We start from the raw sequence: 21,158 nt of genomic DNA, 5'->3' as shown, positions 1-21,158 counted from the left end.
CCAGCATCTGAAGAGGTTGTAGTGGTAGACTTGCTGCCTCACAGCGCCAGAGTCCCGGGTTCGATCCTGACTTTGGGTGATGTCTCTGTGGAGTTTGCACGTTCGTCCTGTGACCTGCGAGGGTTTTCTCGGAAGGGAGAGAGGAGGTGTGGGGACAGGTTGCACCTGCTGCAGTTGTAGGGGAATGTGGTTTGGGAGGGTTGAATGGTTCTTTATTGTCACGTACGCATTGCACAGTGACATTCTTGCACCCACCGCTATACATTGGCGCCTTTTACAAGGGTTGCGTGGGAAGTGACGAGCGAACCAAGGAATTGCGGAGATAGTGGCCTGTGCGTAAAATAGAACGGGGTGAGGACGGGAAGATGTGACTGGTGATGGGATCACGTTGAATGTGGCAGAAATATTAGTTATGATATTGAGTCACCGTTAGTTTTTTAGTTTCGAGATACAGCGCAGAAACAGGCCCTTTAGCCTACAGAGCCCGCACCGACCAGCGATCCCCGCACATTAACACTATCCTGCACACACTAGGGACAATTTGCATTTATACTGAGTTGGATGATCAGCCATGATCATATTGAATGGCGGTGCAGGCTCGAAGGGCCGAATGGCCTACTCCTGCACCTAATTTCTATGTTTCTATACCTAGCCAATTAACATACAGTACATACCTGTACGTGTTTGGAGTGAAGGAGGAAACTGTAGATCTCGGGGAAAAAAACCATGATGTCACGGGAAGAACGGACAAACTCCGCACAGACAGCACCCGTAGTCGGGATCGAACCCGGCCTCTGGCGCTGTGGGGAAGCAACTATCACTGCGCCACCATGCTGTCCCAAGTTGTTAATGTTGTTGTGCTGCTGATTGTGGACACTAGGTGGCACCTCTCGGATTATTTTCTTAAAAATTACTCGCAATCAAGGAAGTAGCATTTCAGGATAATTTAGCAAATACTAATGGGCCAGAGCTGAGAATTGAGCAATTGCTAAGGTTTCTTTCAGTGACTGTATGTATAAATTCTCCAGCGCTGAGAGCTCACATTTAATGAATTTCTTTCTGGATGTGACTGATGCATCTATCTAGGGCAGGGAGAGCTCATTCAGAAAGGAGACGCAAGGAACTGCAGATGCTGGCTTACAAAAAAAAAACAGACACTAACTCACTAAAAAAAGGAGTAACTCACTAAGTATGGGAGTACAAACTCCTTACAGCCAGCACCCGCTCTGTGGAGTCATGGACAGTCAAAGAGTCATACAGTGTGGAAACAGGCCCTTCAACCCAACTTGCCAAAACTGACCAAAACTGACCAACATGCCCCATCGACATTAGTCCCATCTGACTGCATTCCCTTCAATGGCGGGAATGGGAGAGGTGATGTTTCAGGTTGGGACCCTTCTTCAACCCTTTTTCACACAGAGAGTGGTGAATCTGTGGAATTCTCTGCCCCAGAAAGTAGTTGAGGCCAGTTCATTCTCTATATTTACGAGGGAGTTAAATGTGGCCCTTGTGGCTAAAGGGATCAGGGGGTATGGAGAGAAGGCAGGTACAGGATACTGAGTTGGACGATCAGCCGTGATCATATTGAATGGCGGTGCAGGGCCGAATGGCCTACTCCTGCACCTATTTTCTACGTTTCAAACGGGTCCATCCTGTCATTACCTCCATGGATGCCGTCTGTCCCGCTGAGTTCCTCCAGCACTTGGTGAGTTGCTCTTGGAGGGTTGTCTACAGAGTGTTACTGTACGCAATCATAGAGAAGGCTTGGCTTGGTCACCTCTCCAGTTGCCAAGGCCACTATGTGAGAGATCCCAGTGCCAGACCCGGCCTCGCTGAAGAGCTGGGAGCCGGGCTGGAAGAAGGGTCATTAGGGTACAGTGACCCTGCTCCAACCCTCAACCATCAAGAGCCCCTCGATCTCTGTCCCCTCGTTTTCACACTATAGCCTTCTAGATCTCTTGTTTCCCTCTCCCCGACTCTCAATCTGAAGAAGGGTCGCGACCCGAAACGTCACTCATTCCTTCATTCTAGAGATGCTGCCTGTCCCGCTGAGTTACGCCTGCATTTGTGTCTAACCCCTTTTCAGTTTTTTTTATGGTATTGGTTTAGCATTGTCACTAGTCTTGTTTACTCTCCAGGCAAATCATACCATGCATGAGTCCAAACTCGATACGCTACAATGTTGAGAATTATATTCTGCACTCTGTATCTCCCCCCCCTTTGCTCTCTTTATCTGAGTTTGACTTGATTGTGTTTATGTATGGTATGTCTGATCTGTTTGGACAACAAGCACAATAAACCTTTTTGCTCCCCCATCGATACATGTGGTAATAATAATAAGCCTTTAGACTTTAGAGATATAGCGCAGAAACAGGCCCTTCGGCCGACCAAATTCCTGCTGACCAACGTTCCCATACACCAACGCTATCCTACGCACTAGGGACAATTTATAATTTACCAAAGCCAATTAACCTACAAACCTGTATGGCTTTGTAGTGTAAAAGGAAACTGGAGAAAACCCAAACAGTCACGGACACACTCGGTCTAGACTGTACCCGTAGTCAGGATCAAACCCGGGTCTCTAGCGCTGTAAGGCAGCAACCCTACCATTAAGCCACTGTGTTGCCCCTATCAGTCATCTATCTTTTATCATAGAGAAGGCTTGGCTTGGTCACCTCTGCAGTTGCTAGTTTGCTATGTCGCTCATATGTTGCTCATTTGCTATGTTGCTCATTTGCTATGTCACTCTTCCAGGGAGATGCTAAATGCATTTCGTTGTCTCTGTACTGTACACTGACAATGACAATTAAAATTGAATCTGAATCTGTATCTCCATAGATGTCACTTGACCTGCTGAGATACTCCAGCACTTTGTGTTTATCTTTGGCATAAACCAGCATCTGCAGTGTCTTGTTTCTAAACTTACATCAGGTTGTTCAAAGAGAAAATAAACAGAGTGCTGAACGTAATAGCTGCAGAGAAAGTGCAGATAAATGTTTTGTTTTTTTTAAGTGCAAGGCTACAACAAGGTAGATTGGAAGATCGGAAATACATTTGCCACCTCGAGTGGTCTGTTCAGTAGTATAATAACAGCGGGGACGCAGTTTCTGAATCTGGTACATACTTCAAGCTTTTCTATCTTCTGCCTAATGGGAGAGGGGAAAAGAGGAACTGACCCAAGGGCAAGTCCTTGACCACATTGGCTGCTTTCCCAAGGCAGAATGTAGAAGGAGTTGGTAATGGGGGGAGGTTGGTTTGTGCGATGGACTTGGGTGCGTCCACAACTCACTGCTTTCCTTACTGTATTCATCGTGAAATGAGCGTTAGGGGCCAGTGAATCTATTGCATGTAATTTTGTCTCTCTGTTTGCTTACACTGACTTGCCTCCACGGACCTGACTTCAGAAGGTACGATCCCTCAGCTAACTCCCACCATTTCTCTTGATGTTTCTTTAACATGAAAATAAGAATATTATTTTCTCCGTAAGAAATGTTCGAAAGATTAATAATTCTGATTATTTGTTTTTTTTATTCCCAGACCAAGGCAGTGCAGCGTAGGTTCACCATGTTAATTTCCGGGATGGCGGGACTGACATATGTTGAAAGATTGGATCGACTGGGCTTATATTCACTGGAATTTAGAAGGATGAGAGGATATCTTATAGAAACATATAAAATTATAAAGGGATAGGACAGGCTAGATGCAGGAACAATGTTCCTGATGTTAGGGGAGGCCAGAACCAGGGGTCACAGTTTAAGAATAAGCGGTAAGCCATTTAGGACTGAGATGTGGAAAAACTTTTTCATCCAGAGAGTTGTGAATCTGTGGAATTCTCTGCCTCAGTGGGCAGTGGAGACCAATTCACTGGATGTGTTCAAGAGAGAGTTGAATATAGCATTTTAGACTAACAAAATCAAGGGAGAAAGCAGGAATGTAATGTAATGTTAAAATTGTACAAGGCATTGGTGAGGCCAATTCTGGAGAATGGTGTACAATTTTGGTCGCCTAATTATAGGTAGGATGTCAACAAAATAGAGAGAGTACAGAGGAGATTTACTAGAATGTTGCCTGGGTTTCAGCAACTAAGTTACAGAGAAAGGTTGAACAAGTTGGGTCTTTATTCTTTGGAGCGCAGAAGGTTAAGGGATTGACTTGATAGAGGTCTTTAAAATGATGAGAGGGATAGACAGAGTTGACGTGGATAAGCTTTTCCCACTGAGAGTAGGGAAGATTCAAACAAGAGGACATGACTTGATAATTAAGGGACAGAAGTTTAGGGGTAGCATGAGTGGGAACATCTTTACTCAGAGAGTTGTAGCTGTGTGGAATGAGCTTCCAGTGGAGGTGGTGGAGGCAGGTTCGATTTTATCATTTAAAAATAAATTGGATAGTTAAATGGACGGGAAAGGAATGGAGGGTTATGGTCTGAGTGCAGGTAGATAGGACTAGGGGAGAATAAGTGTTCGGCACGGACTAGAAGGGCCGAGATGGCCTGTTTCCGTGCAGTAATTGTTATATGGTTATATGATTATATGAATGGGGTACTGATACCGGATGATCAGCCATGATCATCCAAATTGGTGGTGCTGGCTCGAAGGGCCGAATGGCCTACTCCTGCACCTATTTTCTATGTATATAGATGTTTTTGTATTATTTGCCCATTCTCTAGTTTAGCGTCTTATGTTGATTGGGAAGGAATAAAACAGACACCTGCTGAGACTTGGAGAAGGGATTGGGTGAATGGTTTGTAGTTTGGTGCAATGGTGTGGGAATGAGCAATGTGTTTGTGCTCTGTTTTTGTCCATGAGTTTATTACTGAGTAATTTTGAACATAATTTTTCGTTGCCGTCTTCAGGAACTGTACACTGAGATTCAGACTCAGTACCTCCCTCAGATGCTGTGTCATGTTGTCCGATGTTTAATGGAGCACATGGACAGCCTGAGTCTGCAGGAGCTGACGAAGAGCCTGAAGATGTGTTGTGCGACGCTCTCCAAAATCCAGCTGCCTGCGGCCTTCATGGACACGGAGGCGGGAGGGACCGGGGAGGTCAAGTCGGATGTTGGGAGACCAGCCGAGGTACGGTCATAAATGATAGGAGCAGAATTAGGCCATTCGGCCCATCAGGTCTACTCCACCATTCAATCATGGCTCATCTGTCTCTCCCTCCCAACCCCTTTCTCCTGCCTTCTCCCTTAACCCCTGACACCCGTACCAATCAAGAATCTATCTATCTCTGCCTTAAAAAAATATCCACTGACTTGGCCTCCACAGCCTTCTGTGGCACCGAATTCCACAGATACATCACCCTCTGATTAAAGAGACTAAAGATTAAGGTTTGGACACCTGGGTTGTCAGGACAAGGCCCTTGGTTTGATCTTGGATGTGTGAGAGAGAGAGAGAGAAAGCTGATCTCACTAGTGTCGCTGGTGTTCTTAAACAATGGATTTGTTATAAATCTGGTGGAAACATGTTCCACTTCCATTCGGTTTCAGCCTGGTACCTCTTGGAACTCCTGCTCAGAATGGATGGCTGTGCATTCTCAGGCGTACGGCCCTTTGGCCCCTCTCATCCATGCCTCCCATTGCACCGAAAATACTAACCCCACTTGAATAGATACACTTCACAGTGTCAAGTCAAATATCCTCAATTCCCATATTATGGTTTCAAATTCCCATATTGTAATTTCAACACATTATAATTAGTAAAAAGAGTTATTAATTATGGCTGCTTCAGGGTGCTTACAAGATGTTGCAATTTAAATGTATTTATATTAGGGGAAGGCCAAGAGACATTAGCGACCTTATAGACCCTGGGCAAGTGTTTGCTTAATTAGGCACGGTGGCGCAGCAGTAGAGTTGCAGCTTTACAGCGCCAGAGACCCAGGTTCAATCCTGACCCTGGGTGCTGTCTGTACGCAGTTTGGACGTTCTCCCCGTGACCATGTGGGTTTTCCCCGGGTGTTCCGGTTTCTTCCCACACTCCAAAGACGTACAGGTTTGTTGGCTAATTGGCTTTTGTAAATTGTCCCTAGTGTGTGTAGGACAGTGTTAGTGTGCGGGGATCGCTGGTCGGCATGGACTCGGTGGGCCGAAGGTCAGTTTCAGCTCTCCATGAACCTTCTGAATTTTCTAGTCGGCAGGGCAGTACTCTGCATATCGCCAACTTGGACAATTTTCCATTTTTTATCAAGCCAATTAATAAAGGCAATTTACCTACAAACCATATAACCGTATAACAATTACAGCACGGAAACAGGACATCTCGTCCCTTCAAGTCCGTGCCGAACACTTATTCTCCCCTAGTCCCATCTACCTGCACTCGGACCATAACCCTCCATTCCTTTCCCGTCCATATACCTATCCAATTTATTTTTAATTTATAAAATCGAACCTGCCTCCACCACTTCCACTGGAAGCTCATTCCACAAAGCTACCACTCTCTGAGTAAAGAAGTTCCCCCTCATGTTACCCCTAAACTTCTGTCCCTTAATTCTCAAATCATGTCCTCTTGTTTGAATCTTCCCTACTCTCAATGGGAAAAGCTTATCCACGTCAACTCTGTCTATCCCTCTCATCATTTTAAAGACCTCTATCAAGTCCCCCCCTGTACGTCTGCAACTGTACGTCTTTGGAGCGTGGGAGGAAACCGAAGATCTTGGAGAAAACCCACGTGGAGAACGTACAAACTCCATACAGACAGCACCCGTAGTCGGGATCAAACCCGGGTCTCTGGCGCTGCATTTTGCTGTAAGGCAGCAACTCTACCACTGTGCCACCGTGACATGTTTAAAGGCTAATTTCTCCAGACATTGCTTGATTTGCAAAATTTTCTGTTTCAATTTCTGCATTCTGATATTTCTACTGCCTTTGTATCCAGCACTGGGCTGTCCAGTTCACTCCCGCAATAACCCGTGTCCACGGGTACCCGTTTTCGGCGCTATGTCTCAAAACTAAACTCCACCAACGTTGCACTTTCAGAGTCCCTCGCAGGAGGACGGTGGCGAGGCACTGTCTGACGGTGACCACAGTCCGGAGGAAGGCGCGGACACGGCGTTCCCTCCGTTGTGCTCGGAGGACAGCGGGATCGGCCTGAGCGTCATGGCGAGGGAGCGGTCCCGGGACGAGGGCGGGCCGAAGGTGTCGTCGGAAGATGGCGAGGTGTGGAGGAGCAGCGGCAGCATCCAGACCACGCTGCGGAACGCGCAGTGGCTCCTCGCCCACTTCTCCCTGGGCCACATCTTCGGGGCGAGCTGCCGGGCGCAGGGAGGAGACGGGCAGGCGGCGGTGGCCAAGGAGGGGCGGAAGGGGTGGGGGCAGAGGAAGCCCATCACCCTGTCGCAGTTTAAGCAGATGCTCTCGGACTTCTTCTCCGTCCGCGAGCCGGCCCAGCGGTCCAAGAGGAGGCAGCGCGGCTGCTTCACGCCGGCCGACGGGCTGAAGGGAGGCAAGGGGGACGAGGGCTGGGATGTGGACCATCTGCTCCAGGAGGTGGAGGAGGTGACGCCAGAGTGCCGGCTGGCATTTGCCGCGATCTGCCAGCTGCTTGTGGACTGTAGCAGCTTCCCCATCTACATGACCTTCCGAGAGATGGAGACCTTCCACACGTCCACCCACCAGGATGTCGGTGAGTTCACCTCTGCTTATCTGCACCTTGCAAACATTCTCCCTTTACCCATTCACCGCTAGCGTGCGGTCATCGTTCCCGTGGTCGGGATCGAACCTGGGCCTTGAGCGCAGTAAGGCAGCAACACTATCGCTACGGCACCATGCAACTCTAACTGCGGTACCTTGTACATCAAATGTGTTCATCAGGCCTGGGAGCAGAATTCCCATTGGCCATTGACAACTGTACTAATCATTAGAAACATAGAAAATAGGTGCAGGAGTAGGCCATTCGGCCCTTCGAGCCTGCACCGCCATTCAATATGATCATGGCTGATCATCCAACTCAGTATCCTGTACCTGCCTTCTCTCCATACCCCCTGATCCCATTAACCACAAGGGCCACATCTAACTCCCTCTTAAATATAGCCAATGAACTGGCCTCAACTAACTTCTGTGGCAGAGAATTCCACAGATTCACCATTCTCTGTGTAAAAAATGATTTTCTCATCTCGGTCCTAAAAGACTTCCCCCTTATCCTTAAACTGTGACTCCTAGTTCTGGACTTCCCCGACATCGGGAACAATCTTCCTGCATCTAGCCTGTCCAACACCTTAAGAATTTTGTAAGTTTCTATAAGATCCCCCCCCCCCCCCCCCCCTCTCAATCTTCTAAATTCTAGCGTGTACAAGCCGAGTCTATTCAGTCTTTCTTCATATGAAAGTCCAGCCATCCCAGAAATCAGTCTGGTGAACCTTCTCTGTACTCCCTCTATGGCAAGAATGTCTTTCCTCACATTAGGAGACCAAAACTGTACGCAATACTCCAGGTGTGGTCTCACCAATACCTTGTACAACTGCAGTAGAACCTCCCTGCTCTTATACTCAAATCCTTTTGCTATGAATGCTAACATACCATTTGCTTTCTTCACTGCCTGCTGCACCTGCATGCCTACTTTCGATGACTGGTGTACCATGACACACAGGTCGAATAGACTAGGCCTCCACAGCCGTCTGTGGCAATGAATAGCACAGATCCACCACTCTCTGACTAATGAAATTAACAAGCCAGTAGGTGTATGGGCAGCATGATATTCGAGGTCTATTCAATAGGAGCTGCGGCCGCACAGCACCAGTGACCCCGGATCGATTCTGACCTCTGCTGCGGTTCTATGTGGCTGTGGAAGAAATTAATTTAGAGGTAAATAAAAGGCAAAACGAAAAGTTCCAGACTTCGCAGGTTTGCTTCAAGAGACCTTATTGCATGATATCATGGAGAGACAACAGCAGAAAACTGCCCACCAGCTCTCTGACTTCACAACAGAATTAACTAAATGAATTTACTGTGCAGTAAATAATTTTTGTTAGATACTATTGTAGGAAAACTTTCTATCTACCACATGGGTAGCAATTATTTCATTAGTCAAAACTCATACTGTTCGCTTATGTTAATCTTATTCAACAACAGATGGTTAATACAAATCAAACACAAAACGAGGGAATCTTGACATTATTCTATCTCATCTTTCAAGCGGGCCACGTCACCATCCCCATTTCCGAGCCGGTCATAAGCCTCCCATATACTACAACGTATCTACGCTACTAGCTGTAGGGGGCGCGGGTGATCCACTGTAACTTCTCAGGAATGTAAACAAACTTCATTATCAGCTAAACTATTTCATGTTTACATTACCATCCACCCTTCAACATATTCCCAAACAGGAGGTGAGAACATCTAATCTCCTTTGCTGCTTCCCACGGATTCTCTTCTACACCTGGTCAGGACAAAGATTTCCAATTCTCTTCTCCAATGCACCCTTTCGTTACCTTGTTCAATTCCAATCAAAATTAAATAAAGAAGGATATACATTTTTCTTCCACAGTGGCGTTTGCATGTTCTCCCTGTCAAATCATGGGTTTCCTTTGGGTGTTACATAGAAAATAGGTGCAGGAGGAGGCCATTCGGCCCTTCGAGCCAGCACCGCCGTTCATTGTGATCATAGCTGATTGTCCCCAATCAATAACCCGTGCCTGCCTTCTCCCAATATCCCTTGATTCCACTAGCCCCTAGAGCTCTATCGAACTCTCTCTTAAATCTATCCAGTGATTTGGCCTCCACTGCCCTCTGTGGCAGGGAATTCCACAAACTCACAACTCTCTGGGTGAAAACGTTTTTTTCTCGCCTCAGTCTTAAACGGCCTCCCCTTTATTCTAAGGCTGTGGCCCCCGGTTCTGGTCTCGATAAATTTCGTTGTACATGGTTCATGTTACAATGACAATAAACTATATAAAGAAACTATTCTATAGAAACATAGACATAGAAACATAGTTCTGGTTTCCTCCCACACTCCAAAGATATGCGGGTTTGTAGGTCAATTGGCTTCGGTAAAATTGTAAATTGTCCCAAGTGTGTGTGGGTGGGATCGTGTTAGTGGACGGGGTGACCGCTGGTCGGCGCAAACTCTATGGGCCGAAGGGCCTGTTTCTGTACTGTATCACTCTTGGTGCATAATCATGTCTGCATCTCCTTCCTCGTTGACCGTCGGAGCTACAGTGACGTGAGAGTTAATGATCTTTCGTCCTTTTGAGAGTGACGAGCTGTGTGTCTCCGCCTGTTTTGAATCCTGCAGGTGATGGCGATGCTTGCCTTCCTCTCTGGCTGAAGTCCCTCATGACCCTGTCTTGCTGCATCAGCGATTGCCACATACAGAACGTAGCCATATCCACACTGCTGGAAATCATCAATCACTCTCACTCCTTAGCGCTTGTTATCGAAGACAAGGTCAAGCGTTACAAAAGTTCTGAATACAGAGCGTTCCTTGAGAAATTGCAGATGATCACTGCACCACCTGTCACACAAGCAACTCTGAAGCTAATTGCGGAGAGCACCAATTTCTATCAGGTATTTTACTTCCACTTTTTTTAATTTAGAAGGCTAAACTTAAAAAAATTGAAATTTTGCAATCTTTACCATGAATATTGAGTATAGAAGTTGGGATGTAATGTTAAAATTGTACAAGGCATTGGTGAGACCAATTCTGGAGTATGGTGTACAATTTTGGTCGCCCAATTATAGGAAGGATGTCAACAAAATAGAGAGAGTACAGAGGAGATTTACTAGAACGTTGCCTGGGTCTCAGCAACTTAGTTACAGAGAAAGGTTGAACAAGTTAGGTCTTTATTCTTTGGAGCGCAGAAGGTTAAGGGGGGGACTTGATAGAGGTCTTTAAAATGATGAGAGGGATAGACAGAGTTGACGTGAATAAGCATTTCCCATTGAGAGTAGGGAAGATTCAAACCAGAGGACATGACTTCAGAATTAAGGGACAGAAGTTTAGGGGTAACATGAGGGGGAACTTCTTTACTCAGAGAGTGGTAGCTGTGTGGAATGAGCTTCCAGTGGAAGTGGTGGAGGCAGGTTCGATTTTATCATTTAAAAATAAATTGGATAGGGATATGGATAGGAAAAGAATGGAGGGTTATGGTCTGAGTGCAGGTAGATGGGACTAGGGGAAAATAAGTGTTCGGCACAGACTTGTAGGGCCGAGATGGCTTGTTTCCGTGCTGTAATTGTTATATGGTTATATGTGGAATTTCATACTGAAGATGCATAACAGTAAAATACTAACTCTTAAGAGTCCGTAAGTCATGAGGTTTTGTAGGACTTTGGTTGGACCCCCTTGGAACACTGTATGCAGCTCTGTTTGCCCCAATACAAGAAGGAAGTGGAGGCTTCAGAAAGGGTGCAGAGGAGGTTTACCAGGATGCTGCTTGGATTATATAAGCATAGGTTGGACAAACTTGGATTGTTTTCTCTGGAGCATCAGAGGCTGATAGAAGTATGTGAAATACTTCCTCCTTGTGCACCTTCCGTGTTTCAAATGTTGACATCTCTGTCATCGCCCTTCCTGAAAAGGACGCAAACCTCCGGCGACAATCAGTGGGAGCCATCACTCGTTGATGATGGTGGTAGGTAGCACAATTAGCTCAGGATACTTCCAGTTTCCAGCCCCACGACGTGGACGCATCTGCTATGGTTCCTGTAAAATTATGGGAGACTTAAAAAGGTTAAACGGAACCTTTTCAGGTGAAAATATCAATTACGAGAAAGCGTAGCTACATGGTGGGAGGGGCAAACTTTAATGGAGATGGGCAAGGCAAATGTTTTGTTTTAAGATAGGGGTGGGTGTGTGGAACACGCTGCCAAGGCTGATAAAGGAGGCAGAAACGGTAGGCAGTGGTATTTTAAGAGGCTGTTTGACTGGTGCATAGATAAGCAGGGAATTGAGTTGGTGTGGGTCATGTGCAGGAGATGAGATTAGTTCAGTTGTACTGCACTTATCTATGTTCTATGGGAAAAAAAACCCTCCTAGTTGGCAAGCACCTTAAAAATGGCCACAGTGCATTTTACTCCACGAATGTGGCTTTGAAAATGAATCTTGGACCTTTCAGCATATGAGTTAGTTTGTGGACAGTGGACACAGTGGAATGACTCTGAGAATTGCAGGTGGCAGCAACCATCCTGAATATTCTGCTGTTATTTATTATTAGTCATAGAGTGATACAGTGTGGAAACAGGCCCTTCAGCCAAACTTGCCAACACCGACCAAAGTCCCAGCTACACTAGTCCCACCTGCCTGCGTTCGGCCCATATCCCTCCAAAACTGTCCTATCCATGTACCTGTCTACTTGTTTCTTAAACGCTGCCTCAACTACTTCCATCCACTACCAATTGTTACAAATTAATTATAGAAATGATACATTTGCCAATATTTTTTAACTAACTAGATTTTTGTCAAAATTAATAACAAAACTCCCAAGGATCAAAAATTGAAAACTACATCCAAGATGTTCTAAAATAAAGGCTTGTTTTAGCTGTACAAAATTGATGCAACGTACATGTGGCTTTCATTTTTGGCTTTAAAAAAATACTCATTAAAAATATGAACTGTGAACAGGCAACACAGTGGGCCAGTGGCAGGGCCAACGGTAGAGTTGCTGCCTTGCAGCGCCAGAGACCCGGGTTCGATCCTAGCTATGGGTGCAGTCTGTACGGAGTTTGTTCTTTCTCTCTGTGACCGCTTGGGTCTTCTCTGGGTGCTCTGGTTTCCTCCCGCATGCCAAAGATATGCAGGTTTGTAGGTTATTTGGCCTCCGTAAATTGTCCCTAGTGTGTAGAATAGAACTAGTGTACGAGTGATCGCTGGTCGGTGCGGACTCGGTTGGCCTAAGGGCCTATTTCCACACTGTATGTCTAAACTAATCTAATTTAGTGGAGAAAAATTAGGTACTTCCAGTTATTTAAATAAAATCTTGGCTAGAGGGATTACATTTCAATTGCTATCATGAATAGGAATTAAGCTGATAGTAACGAAAACTTAGTAATCATTATTCATTTAGTTTTCACATCTCATAATATTTAAACTGTGCAAATTTATAAAGCATTACTCCGAGGCCCTGACCACGGGGAACAATGGAGGAAGAGACTGACTTTGGTGCCTTCCCACACAGTGAGAAACTTTGATTCTGCTGTGTGGGGATGTTTTATGTCAAACCCTATAGTGTGTTGTGCCCCTTTTAGCCCCGACCCGGGGTCAGATCGCCTGGCACGGGGGAACTGAGATTCCCCTCTATGCAGGAGCTTGATCGCCCTGACGCCACCGGCTATGGGAGCCAAGATTGTCCCGTCAACGGAAGGCTCGAGGCCCCCGACCGCAGGAGAACAAAGAAGGGAAGAGATTGAACTTTTTTTTCGCCTTCCATCACAGTGAGGAATGTGGAGGAGTCGCTGTGGTGGATGTTTATGTAAAAATGTATTTTGTGTGTTCTCTTGCTTTTTTATTGGCATAATGACTGTATGGCAAATAAAATTTCTCGTATCCTGCAAAACATACTTGGTTAAAAAATTATTATGATTATGGTTATGGTTATGATTGTTTTAAGTTTTGTGTTAATTTGATGGGTAATTTTCATGCTTGTTGTTTTGCCAACTGCTTGAAACCAGCGAGCGGCGCATGTGTTGTGGAATCAGCTGGATAAGGAGAGCAGGGAGCACCACAGTACGTGCGTGGAACTCTTTTACAAGTTACATTGCCTCGCCCCATCTGCCAACCTTTGTGAGGACATCATCTGCCAGGCCTTGCTTCACAAAAATAAAGTGAGTTTCTCTTTTCCAAATATTCCGTTCAAACACATTGCAAATTTGCAGCAAGTTCTAAAATTCAGGAGGAAGGGTCTCAACCCAATTCGTCATGTATTCATTTTTTCCAGAGATGATGTCTGACCTGCTGAGTTTATCCAGCTTTTTGTGTTTATCTAAGATTACAAACATGTCCCATTGCTACTTCGTTTGATAAATATCCCAAATGTTAATCTTGTCTACCTCCTGAGTTGTCTTTCGTGCAATCTTCCGTAGGATTCTGTTGCCATCTCTGGAGCGTCAGAAGCTGAGGGGAGACCTGATAGAAGTGTATAACACGATGGGAGGCACAGATAGGGTTGACTGTCAGAATGTTTTTTCCCCAGTGTGGAGATGTCAAAGACTAGAGGGCACAACTTTCAGGTGTAAGAGGCAGAAATGTACAAGGATGTTTTTTTTTTTACACGGAGGGTGTTGCGTGCCTGAAACATGTTGCCAGGGGTGATGTTGAAAGTTGATAATGACAGTGGCATTTAAAAAGCTTTTAGCTAAGTGCAAAGATATGCAGGGGATGGAGGGGTGTGGATCAGGTGGCTTGGTGGCGCAGCGGTAGAGTTGCTGCCGTGCAGCGCCAGAGACCCGGGTTCGATCCTGACCACGTGTGATGTCGACACAGACTTTGTGCTTTCTCCCCATGACCTGCGTGAGTTTTCTCCGTGAGCTCCGGTTTCCTCCCACAATCCAAAGACCTACAGGCTTGTAGGTTAATTGGCTGGGTAAAATTGTAAATTGTTCCTGGTGTGTACAAGATAGTGTTAATGTATGGTGATCGCTGGTCGGCACGGACTCAGTGGGCCAAAGAGCCTGTTTCCACGCTGTAACTGGAAGCTAAACTAAACGTGTAGACAGAGAGCTTTTTAACTCGGTGTCATGTTCGGCGTGAACATGTTGGGCCGAAGGGTCTGTTCCTGTGCTGCACTGTTCTATGTTTAATGGGGCAAAGCTCTGCTGTAGCTTTTCAGGGCAAATTGGGGACGGGCATCCTCGTGATATAACCCTTCAGCCCCCTCTGGACCCTGTCATGCCAAATAAATGTATGCACGGGCAGACCAGAGAAATAGACCAGCGATACGTCTGGATCACTGTGTTGTGTCCAGCGATTCCCCACAAATGGCTGTCACGGTGGCACGGCGGTAGAGCTGCTGCCTTCCAGCGCTTGTAGCACCAGACACCCACCCGACCATGGGCTGCGGCCCCAATCGCTCCACCCGAACAGTTGAGGCTGTCCAACACCACAAGCAGGCACCTGACTAACATGAGGAAACAGACAGTGTTAAACTCCTGTAACAGCTGATAACTGGGTGGCATGGTGGCGTAGCTGTAGAAGCACTACCTTACAGTGCTAGACGCCCGGGTTCGATCCTGACTACGGGTGCTTGTCAGCACGGAGTTTGTACATTCTCCTCGTGATCTGGGTGGGTTTTCTCCGGGATCTCCGGTTTCCTCCCACTCTCTGAAGACGTACAGGTTTGTAGGTTAATTGGCTTGGTTATAAATGTTAAGCATTATAAATGTTTAAAACATTGTTTCGAGTGTGTGTAGGGTAGTGTTAATGTGTGGAGATCGCTGGCCGGTGCGGACTCGATGGGCCGAAGGGCCTGTTTTCTCGCTGTATCTTTAAACTGAAAAAAGTAAATTGCATTGAATGTCAACTCTGATGCTTGCACTAAGTGGTGAATTCACTGGAAAATCTGAATGGATTTAGAATTCTACTGCTGGTGATACGAGTTAAAAGTATTCTTGGTTATTAGCGGAACTTGCGTGTCTTGGGTTTCTTTGAGTCACAGAAGCGCGTGGTTTTCCTGCAAACAAACTCGCTTGTTAATCATTGTGGTTATTATTCTTTGTTTCGTTTATGGTTCAAATTAATCCAGAATGGCCAGTTTCGTTTCCCTGTTACCTGAAGTTGTGTTGGTGCCAGATGCTATGAGGCTGGTATGCAGATTATTTGCACTGGGCACGTCACCAATATTTGGCTTTCTTCCAACTCGTGATTATAATGCGAGCTCTTGAAGATTGTTAACTGTGTACAGACACCGCCCGTAATCAGGATCAAACCCAGGTCTCTGGTGCCTTGAGGCAGCAACTCTTCTGTTGCACAACCGTGCCCGCCCAAAATGGTTGAATAAGATTGAAAACTAGCGAGTGTCAAAACACGTCCTATGTCAATGAGAAATGTTGAAGAGTATATAACACAAGCACAGTCTGAGCTGGCTCATGCCTGACGTCCTTTGGCTCAGGATGTCAGCTCCAGATTGAATGGAGTGGGTTAAACTAAGATGAACGTTTGTCGGCACTGGGCCTGTCCATCGCTGGAGTTTAGAAGAATGAGGGGGGACCTCATTGAAATGTACAGAATAGTGAAAGGCTTGGATAGAGTGGATGTGGAGAAGATGTTTCCATTAGTGGGAGAGTCTAGGACTATAGGTTATAGCCTCAGAATTAAAGGACGTTCCTTTAAGAAGGCGATGAAGAGGAATTTATTTAGTTGGTGGTGAATCTGTGGAATTCTTTGCCACAGAGGTCTGTGGAGGCCAAGTCAATGGATATTTTTAAGACGGAGATGGATAGATTCTTGATTAATTCGGGTGTCAGGGGATGTGGGGAGAAGGCAGGCGATTGGGGTTAGGAGGAAGAGATAGATCAGCCATGATTAAATAGTGGAGTAGACTTGATGGGCCGAATGGCCTAATTCTGCTCTTATCACTTATGACCTTATGAATCGGCATCTTTGAGAAAAGCAGGGACGTAATGGGAGGAAGGAAATAGCATAGTGCAAGCGCTCCCAATATTTTGTGCGGTAGTCTCTGCCAAGTACTACCTGTGTGACACACTCATATTAATCTCGGTCAGACTTGGGGTTTTCTGGGACCCATAGTCGGGGTTGAGGGGAGAGTCAGGTGTCCTTTCGAGTGATTTTCCCAGTTCCTGCCCTCGTCACCAGTTCGTATCCGTACAGCAGGAACGAGGAACTGCAGATGTGGCTTACCAAGGAAAGACACAAAATGCCGGAGTAACTCAGCAGGTCAGGCAACATCCCAGGAGAACATGATTAGTTGACGTTTTGGGTTGGGTCTGAAGGGTCCCGGACCTAAATGTCATCTATCCATGTTCTCCAGGGATGCTGCCCGGCCTGCTGAGTCACTCTGGCATATCTTGCTTATTCAGTGTACGTGATAAATCTTTGTTTCAGGACCCACTTTGCTCCTATTCATTCTAATTTCTTCCAGTAGGAGTTTTACACTGTCAGTCAAGTTCATTTCTGCCATTTCCGTGCCCCATTGTAGTTGGGTAGTTATATGTTGTCATAGCATTTACCTCCAAACCTCGAAGTGTAGCAACTTGGGTATTAAGCCAATTTGGTAAAAGAGTTTAGGATTGATTGCTCTTGACACTTCTTAGTTCTCTTCCCCCTCTTGGGTCTCATGACTTAGTCTTTCTCTGCCTCAATTCAATTCAACTTTAATGTCATCGCACAAATACAAGTATGAGTACAACGAAATGCAGTTTTGCGTCAGTCCGTAGTAGTTGTACATAAGGAAAAAAAAAATAGAAAGAGAGAAGATACAGAATAATCAAGAAATACAGAATAATTAAACAATGGGGACGGAGGGACCAGAGAAATCTATCGGCGGGACTCCAAGTTCAACAATGTGATTGTGTTGTTGTAGAAGCTGTTCCTCATCCTACTAGTACGTGACCTGAGGCTCCTGTACCGCCTCCCTGATGGGAGGAGGGCAAACAGTCCATGGTTGGGGTGTGAGGGGTCTTTGATGATCTTCCCAGCCCGTCTCAAACACCGTTTTCGGTGGAGGGCATCCATGGCAGGGAGCGGGGCACCGATGATGTGCTGCGCGGTTTTCACCACCCGTTGTAGTGCCTTCCTGTCCGCAGCAGTGCAGCTGCTGTACCATACCGTGAAGCAGGTGGTCAGGATACTCTCTATGGTACAGCGGTAAAAGTTGGTCAGGATCCGGGGGGACAGGTGGGCTTTCTTGAGCCTCCTCAGGAAGTAAAGGCGCTGCTGTGCCTTTTTGATCAGCTTGGAGGTGTTGAGGGACCAGGACAAATCCTCCGAGATATGTACTCCGAGGAATTTATAGCTGGAGACGCGCTCCACCTCAGTCCCGTTTATATGGATGGGGGTATGACTGCCTCCTCTGGTCTGCCTGGTACCATGGTATTCGATTCTCTTTCTTGTATAATAACACACCTCTGCCTAACATTGCAGTTAGAGCATAAATGTGTCAAAATCAGACGCAGTCGTTCTCATCTCAGTGTGGCCAGATGGTATCTGCTGCTGTATTGCTGCAGATTAGTTAACTGAAAAAGTTGATGGTCTCAACTCGAACCACTGCTGGAATCAACACTTTGGGGGAATTGTGTAAAACTCCGAATCAAATGCTTCAGTTATATAAAGTTACTGAAAATGAAAGATGAAAGATGAAAGTTTTTGTTCATAAGTAATAGGAGCAGAATTAGGCCATTCGGCCCATCAAGTCTGCTCCGCCATTCAGTCATGGCTGATCTATCATGGCTTGTTGAACAAGCATAATGTGTGTCCATCACTCATCATTCCCCTGTTTATTCTTTCTCTCTCTCTCTCTCCCAGGGAATCCGATTGGAAGCTCTCTTTAGGTTTTCGGTCTTGTGGCATTTCACCAGGGACATTCAAGGGAACAGGACATCGTTCTGCACTCGTTCATTTGATAGGTAACGTTGTGGAGCCAAAAGGAAAATCGAGCAGTCTGCAGATCCTCTGAGTTTGTATTCAGCCCTTTTTATTGAGAGTCGCTGATAGGGGAATCAGCGTGGAGTTGCTTGTTGGGGTAGCATGTTGTGGGAGATTAGATTACCGTGTAGTTTGGAGATACAGCACGGAAATAGGTCCGCCCAGTCTGTGCCGACCAGCGATCCCACATGATTCAACACACTAAGTTGATCATTTACAATTTTTACCGAAGCAATTTAAGCTACAAACCAGTACATCTTTGGAGTGTGGGAGGAAACCGGAGCACCCGGGGGAAACCCACGCAGGTCACGGGGAGAATGTACAGACTCCGTACAGAGAGCACCTGTAGTCAGGATCGAACCCGGGTCTCAGGAGCTGTAAGGCAGCAACTCTACCACGGCGCCACCGTGCCGTCCCAAAATGGATGAATGAGATTGTAGACTAGCGTAGAATCAGTGAGTCGGAGCACGTCCTATGTCGATGAGAAATGTTGAGTATATAACACAAGCACTGTCTGAGCCGGCTAAGCCCATGAAGTCCCATGACCCAGAAAGTCAGCTCTGGATTGAATCAGCACCTTTGAGAAAGGCAGAGAAGCAGCAAAAAGAGGAAGAAAACGGCATCATGCTGAGCACTCCCAATACTTGGGGCAGTGGTCTATGCCCAGTAAACAGAGTAGTATGTGTAGGAAAGAACTGCGGATGCTGCTTTGCTGTGAACTTCAGACAGTCTACAGAAGGGTCTCGACCCTAAACGTCACCCATTCCTTCTCTCCAGAGAAGCTGCCCGTCCCGCTGAGTTGCTCCAGCATTTTGTGTCTATAAACCGAGTCGTATTTTAGATCACCATTGTACAACATAGTCTGAGCAAGTTGGCTTCTGAAATCTGAAATAGAAAACTGAAAACAGGAAACACATGGCTGGTTCCGTGGAGTGACTGCCTTGGGTCAAAATCCCTTTGCCAGAACTGCGAATGAGAGAGGAAGTTACTACTAGGCTCAAGTTTCTCTCTCCCTGAACACCACTTGGCATTTGATGAAGCCTACATTGTTTTGTCTCTGTTCTTACTCTCTCGTGAACAAGGGATCATAGAACATTGAACATAAACAATACAGCACCAGGCCCTTCGGCCCACAATGTTTGTGCTGAACATGATGCCCAGACCAACTCTTATCTGCCTGCACATACTCCATATCCCTCCATTTCCTGCATATCCATATGCCTATGCAAACTCTTTTAAATGCCACTATCAAATCTGCCTCCACCACATCCACCCCAGGCAATGCATTTCTAGGTACTCACTAAATTCTGTGTCTGTTTAAAAAAACAAAACACAATTAGCCTACACATCTCCTTTAAACATTGTCCCTCTCACGTTAAAGCTATGGCCTCTGGTATTTGATATTAACATCTTTGGGGAAAAAGATTCTGATTGTCTACCCAATCCATGCCTTTCATAATTTTATGAACTTCTTTCAGTCTGTCCAAACTCTGCCTGTCGCCAATACCCTCTAGTCCAGGCATCATTCTCATAAACCTCCCGTCCACACCACATTCTTCCTGTAATGTAACAATTGTCCCTAGTGTGTAGGATAGTGTTAATGTGCTGAGATCGCTGGTTGGTGCAGAATCTGTGGGCCAAAGGCCTGTTTCCACGCTGCATCTCTAAACTAAACTGCTAAATTTAGTGTTAGTTTAGAGGTACACCGCGGAAACAGGCCCTTCGGCCCACCGAGTCCGCACCAGCCAACTATGTCAGCACATTAACACTATCCTACACACACTAGGGACAATTTTTTTTAAACATTGATAACCAAGCCAATTAACTTACAAACCTGTACACCTTTGGAGCGTGGGAGGAAACCGGAGATGTGGGAGAAAACCCATGCAGGTCATGGGGAGAAAGTACAAATTCCGTGCAGACAAGCATCCGTAGTCGGGATCGAACCCGGGTCTCTGGAGCTGTAGGGCAGTTGCTCTACCGCTGCGCCACCGTGCCGCCCTATTACCAGTCACTAGCTCTGGTATGTGCTTTCTGTTGTTACAGCAGTTTAACACTGTCTGTTTCCTCCACATGCCCAGGTGCCTGTTCGTGGTGTTGGACAGCCTCAACTGTTCGGACGGAGCGATTGGGGCCGCAGCCCAGGGTTGGCTTGTCCGTGCCCTCAGCTTGAACGACGTCTCTCGGATCCTGGAGCCAGTCTTCCTCCTGCTTCTCCACCCAAAGACCCAACGCAACTCCATCCAGTGCCTGAAAAAGAAAGTCATGGGAGGTAATAATAATAGGTAGTTTTGGCCAACCGAGGTTATGGAGAGAAGGCAGGAGAATGGGGTTGAGAGAGAAAAAAATAGATCAGCCATGATTGAATGTTGGAGCAGACTTAATGGACCAAATGGCCTAATTGTGCTCCTATGGCTGGCTGTGTAACTGCACGGATAGTTAAAAGTTGCCTTTCCGCCATTGTACCCAATCTATGTGAAGAGTAATAACAGCGAACTAGAAACATCCTATTTTATGTAACACCCCTCTTATCCCCTCTCCCTTTCTCGTGCCTTCCCAGTGCGCACCCTTTTCTCCCGCTTCCTTTCCAAGAAGGTTCTTGACCCAAAACGTCACCAATTCCTGT

At 46.2% G+C, this 21,158-nt stretch overlaps 1 protein-coding gene across 2 annotated transcripts in view; it reads left to right on the top strand.

Moving 5' to 3' along the window:
* Positions 1 to 21,158, top strand: part of dop1b (DOP1 leucine zipper like protein B) — a 123,036-nt gene that overhangs the window by 43,714 nt on the left and 58,164 nt on the right. For both annotated transcript variants that reach the window (XM_055645188.1, XM_055645191.1), the window contains 6 exons: positions 4,856 to 5,077; positions 6,979 to 7,624; positions 10,232 to 10,503; positions 13,606 to 13,758; positions 18,413 to 18,513; positions 20,614 to 20,804. In XM_055645188.1, the coding sequence (XP_055501163.1) occupies positions 4,856 to 5,077; positions 6,979 to 7,624; positions 10,232 to 10,503; positions 13,606 to 13,758; positions 18,413 to 18,513; positions 20,614 to 20,804 (1,585 nt within the window). The remainder of the gene's footprint in view (positions 1 to 4,855; positions 5,078 to 6,978; positions 7,625 to 10,231; positions 10,504 to 13,605; positions 13,759 to 18,412; positions 18,514 to 20,613; positions 20,805 to 21,158) is intronic.

Source organism: Leucoraja erinacea, chromosome 13 (genome assembly GCF_028641065.1).
Source record: "Leucoraja erinacea ecotype New England chromosome 13, Leri_hhj_1, whole genome shotgun sequence".
NCBI classification, from domain to species: Eukaryota; Metazoa; Chordata; class Chondrichthyes; order Rajiformes; family Rajidae; genus Leucoraja; species Leucoraja erinaceus.
This window is presented reverse-complemented; position numbering and strand designations above follow the sequence as displayed.